Source organism: Drosophila rhopaloa, unplaced genomic scaffold (assembly GCF_018152115.1).
Source record: "Drosophila rhopaloa isolate 14029-0021.01 unplaced genomic scaffold, ASM1815211v1 contig_163, whole genome shotgun sequence".
In the NCBI taxonomy this organism is placed as follows: domain Eukaryota; kingdom Metazoa; phylum Arthropoda; class Insecta; order Diptera; family Drosophilidae; genus Drosophila; species Drosophila rhopaloa.
In genome coordinates, this window is record NW_025335043.1 from 6,246,428 (window position 1) to 6,250,955 (window position 4,528).

Consider the following 4,528-nt stretch of genomic DNA (forward strand, 5'->3'; position numbering starts at 1 on the left):
TAAATCCCATAATCGTATTTCACCTTTTTGAATTTTTTTTTTACCGCCAAACTATCGATAAAGTGCGATAGTTGCCGAATCAAAATTAGGCAACACTGCGAAGTACCTTCAATATTTAACAGCACTAAACAACAGCTGTTTTTCATTGACTACAAAAAATCGTGCGGAAAATTAAGCATTTTCGGCTAAAAAACTATTCCAAACATGGCCAAGATTATTAAGGCGGTAAGTTAATGCAGAATAAGAATAAACCCGAGTATGCAAACCAGGGGAAAATATTTCGAACCCCGAGATTCGTGCCGATCTTGCAATTGTTATGGTTATGTCATCGATTCCTTCTGCAGTCCACAGGTTTAACCGGACTCGCCGTGTCCTCCAATCCTCACCATGCCCTGAGTGCTCTTTATGGAAAGATCCTGCGTGCGGTGGCCAAGATGCCAGAGGAAGCCAGCTACAGGAAATACACGGAGCAATTGGTCAAACAACGCGCCGATGCTGTGGCCCAAGTAAGATTATTTTGGATTAGAGAAACCTATTTACAAAGGATATATTTTTATCGCCTTGATCTGGAGAAGAAATTCTAGAAAAAAATCATATAAAATGTCACTTTGAAATGCCTATACTACCTTAAGATATTGGTATATTTCTTAAAATCAATTTTTGTTATCAAGAGTTACAAGATACATTTCTAGCTATAATGTTGTTTCTGCAAAGCATAAGATATTAATAATTATTATTTCGATTTAATATAAATTCTAAATATTCCTTTTTAAATGTCATCTCGATATTCCGATATTCAGTCTTCGATTAAGTCTCGTTTCTATCTAATAATAATGTTTTGTACCTATAAGCTTCATGGACTTTCCCCTATGATTTTTCTTTAATTTAAATGATTGTCAGTAAAAATTAAATCAAAAATGCGACCTTTTATATGATATAGACCTTTTATATAGATAACTTTAATCCCTAAATCAACCAGAAAGTAGACATCTATTGCATCTATTAAAATTCAGAACAACATTGAACTAAGAAACAAGTTTACCTGAAAAGAGAATCATTTACTTATATAAATTAATTCCCCCAGAACAAGGACATCGTTGCCCTGGAGAAGGCTGTTGGCTGCGGTCAGGTGGAGGAGCTGATTGTCCAGGCCGAGAACGAGTTGGTGCTGGCCCGCAAAATGCTCGGCTGGAAGCCCTGGGAGAAGTTGGTCCAAACCGCACCTGCCAAGCAGTGGGACTGGCCGCCCGCACAGATCCTCGAGCCCAAAGTTTAGGCTTTAGCTTCAATCTTTACACATAGTACTAATTATTCTACAGCGAATGGAAATGAAAAGAGAGCAATAAAGCCGTTGATAAGCTGGCCGCATTATCAGCAAACAAAAATTCTTGAGCTTCGATCTGTGATGATCTGTATATGGGTGTGTTCCGGTAGACGTTTTAACAAAGTTTTTTAATTTAGTTTTAAAGCCTATATAAGTTAAGTATGTCTACAAAAATAGTTAAAATTTAAAAGGTATAAGCTGTTGACTCTAATATGTATGGGACAATTCTTTTTAGAGTTGAAAACAGAAATGCTTTGATTAAGTAATAAGTAAGTAAAGTAATTTTAAAACAAATTAAACCAAAAAATATCCGGATTTTTGTTACAAACCAGCACAAAGCGAGGACTGCTATTATTTTCATTTATGAAACAGCTGAAATCTGGAACAACCCCATAAAACCAGCTCCCATTTAAAATTCCACCCCGAGATTAACATCCATTGACGATCTCAGTTTGTTTTCAACATGCGTGCACTTCAGTTCCTCCTACTGCTGCTCGCTATCTCCTGTGGTTTTGTGGCATCGGTTCCTCGCCAGCGACGCCAGATCGATCTCACGGTTTCGGCGGAGCACGATGACAAGGACGATGAGACGGAACTGGCACTAGAGGCCATCGCAGGACTCTGGAGCAGTGCCGACAGTCGGACGAAGATCGACGGATCCGCCAGCCTGGTGCATCGCACCCAGGGAATGCAATCGGGTACGGGCAGCACCAAATACCAGGCACGCTTGCATGTCCATCATGACTATAAGACCAATGCGTATCCCTCGTAATCCAAGGTTCAGAGCAGGACTTTCGCCTGGGAGTTCGTATTACGTTCGAGAGATAAAGACGGGAGTTCCAGACATCTGAAGACAGGGGAAAATCGAGCGATTGCGTGAGGAAACCAATACTGTGTAAATAATCCCACTGCCGATAACATTTTGACCTTCGCAGCTCCATGTTGTAGAATATATAGAACCTTCGTGAAAATACAATATACCCGCATACTGTTTGCTTTATTGATTCCATTTTAATTGCCTTCCCCGGTTTTCTTGACCGTGAAGTCGGCGCAACAACTTTCAGCTTAAATTTACAACTACAACAATGAATTTGCACAACAGTGAGGTGGACAGGAGGAGAATAATAAATACAAGCCATTTCTTAAGTATAAATGCCATTAGTCAACGTGGTTTTAGGGTGGGTGTTTTTGGAATCGGCGGCACGAAATGTAATCTATGGCGTGTTTTCATTGGAAACAATAGGTCAAGTTCGCAGCTGTAAATGGGTTAACTTTGGCGGTCTTCAATCAATCTTCTTCTGTTTACGTTTGGTAAAACATTTTAGATCTGTTTTTACTTTAACTAACGCTTAACATTGTTTTCCTTCCTTCAGAAATTATGAATAAAATAAGCAGTTTTTGCTTTGAATCAATATGTTTCTCTTGAAGGGGCACAATTAAAGGCATATAGAAAAAATAATAATGGTTGATCTAAATAAAGTTGGTTTTACTAGAAAAGGGTATTCCTTAGTGGATTATTTTAACAAGATAATGTTGTCTTAAAAAAAATAAAATGCCTATATATATCTAATCTTAATTTGCATAAAAAGGTAATAATGTAAAGGCTGTGAGTTTATAAAAAAATTAAATTCACTGACAGTATAATTCTAAATGATTTTAAAGTTTGTAAAAAACTGTAATCTTAACAACACATAAAGAATAGCTGGTTTTCCTTCTAGTTTAAAATTTAAAACTTGATACAAGGCCTATGGTTTCCAATAAAAAAGCTTAACATGGATTACTTTTCTTGCCCTCGAATTTTTCTATAAAGAAAACTATATACACCACCCTACTGAGGTTAATATCATTGCACACTGGTTCAAAGAGTCCTTGCCTTAATTCAGACTGATGGGCACTCCCTGGTTCTCCTGCTCCTTAAGTTCCTTGACCACAAAGTTACGGAACTCCTCATAGGCCACTTCGATGTCCACGTTGTTGATGATCTTGTGGAAGTTACCTGGCGTCAGACCATAATCGAGTTCCACCTGGGCGGCATTTAGGCGTTTCCTGAGCGACTCCTCCGTTTCGGAGCCACGTAGACGCAGCCGTCGTTCCAGTTCTTGGATACTCGGTGGATTATTAAAGATCAGTATGGGATTGAGATCCGTTTGGCGGATCTGTTCCACTCCCTTCTGTTCGATGTCCAGGATGCAGACCCGGCCCTGAGCCTGGATTTCCCGCACAGCCTCCTTGCTGGTTCCATAGAGATTGCCCGAAAACTCGGCCGTCTCGATGAACTCATCTCCGGCGATGGCCGCCTCCATATCGGGCCGTTCCACGAAGTAGTAGTGCACACCATGCTCCTCACCTTCCCGTGGTTTCCGCGTGGTATGGGATATACTAAAGCCAAAGGTGTTGGGAAATTCGGCAAACAGGCGTTTCAGGAGCGTACTCTTCCCAGATCCCGAGGGGCCGCAGAGGACGAGGGGGCGTGGTCCCGGGGCGGACATCTTCTTGCTCGATAGGGTCAGCGTGCTGCTGCTGAGAGCGCGATTTACAATGAACAGAAAGCTTATCATCGCGTGGCCTTTTATTCGTATAGCACCAGCAACCAACAACACAACTAATGGGGCCCAAAAAAAGCTGGTTCTTTTTTTATTTGGCTAAATTAAGAGAAGCGTGCGATTGCGAAGGTGTGTATGTGCGGGTGTCTGTGTGGGCCAGCGATGGACTAATTTCGATATTTTTCGATTGCGCCATTTAAGCGATAACTTGGCGCAATCTTGATTTCAATATTGGCGCAATTTTATTTAAAAACAAATTTAAAATTACTACCAAATATTCACAAAACATAATTATTATATAAAACTATTAACATTGGAATTTAATTAATATGATTTTTAACACGATCATAAAAAAAAAAAATTGTGTAAGTCAATTGTGTACGAAAACCAATATTAATGAAAATAATCTAACACTGGGTATTTTAAAATCATTATTCAAAAAGTTAATTTCAAAAAGCAGTTTAAGAAACTTAAATTTTTTTGAATGTTAATTTTTAAATTTTTTCCATGCTTTGCTAATTTTGACAACTTGCTTTAGACCATAAGTCGCTCAGTTTTAAAAAATACCGCCATCCTTTTTCAAATGGTTAACTCAAAAATTAATCAACGAATATAATAAATTGAGTTCCTCCCAAAATTACAACCAATTAAAACCAACCAA

General features: G+C 38.9%; 3 protein-coding genes across 3 annotated transcripts; 2 read left to right on the forward strand and 1 right to left on the reverse strand.

The window, feature by feature from the left end:
• Nucleotides 1-116: 116 nt before the first annotated feature.
• On the forward strand, nt 117-1,385 carry LOC108051382 (NADH dehydrogenase [ubiquinone] 1 alpha subcomplex subunit 5). Its single transcript, XM_017133473.2, has 3 exons — nt 117-225; nt 345-506; nt 1,085-1,385. Exons 1-3 carry the CDS (start codon nt 205-207, stop codon nt 1,274-1,276), a joined length of 375 nt encoding a protein of 124 aa, XP_016988962.1. The 5' UTR covers nt 117-204; the 3' UTR covers nt 1,277-1,385.
• Nucleotides 1,386-1,762: 377 nt separating this feature from the next.
• On the forward strand, nt 1,763-2,324 carry LOC108051421. Its single transcript, XM_017133533.2, has 2 exons — nt 1,763-2,022; nt 2,103-2,324. Exons 1-2 carry the CDS (start codon nt 1,788-1,790, stop codon nt 2,150-2,152), a joined length of 285 nt encoding a protein of 94 aa, XP_016989022.1. The 5' UTR covers nt 1,763-1,787; the 3' UTR covers nt 2,153-2,324.
• On the reverse strand, nt 2,296-4,021 carry LOC108051420 (guanylate kinase). The gene has a single exon (XM_017133532.2). It carries the CDS (start codon nt 3,880-3,882, stop codon nt 3,199-3,201), a length of 684 nt encoding a protein of 227 aa, XP_016989021.1. The 5' UTR covers nt 3,883-4,021; the 3' UTR covers nt 2,296-3,198.
• Nucleotides 4,022-4,528: the final 507 nt, after the last annotated feature.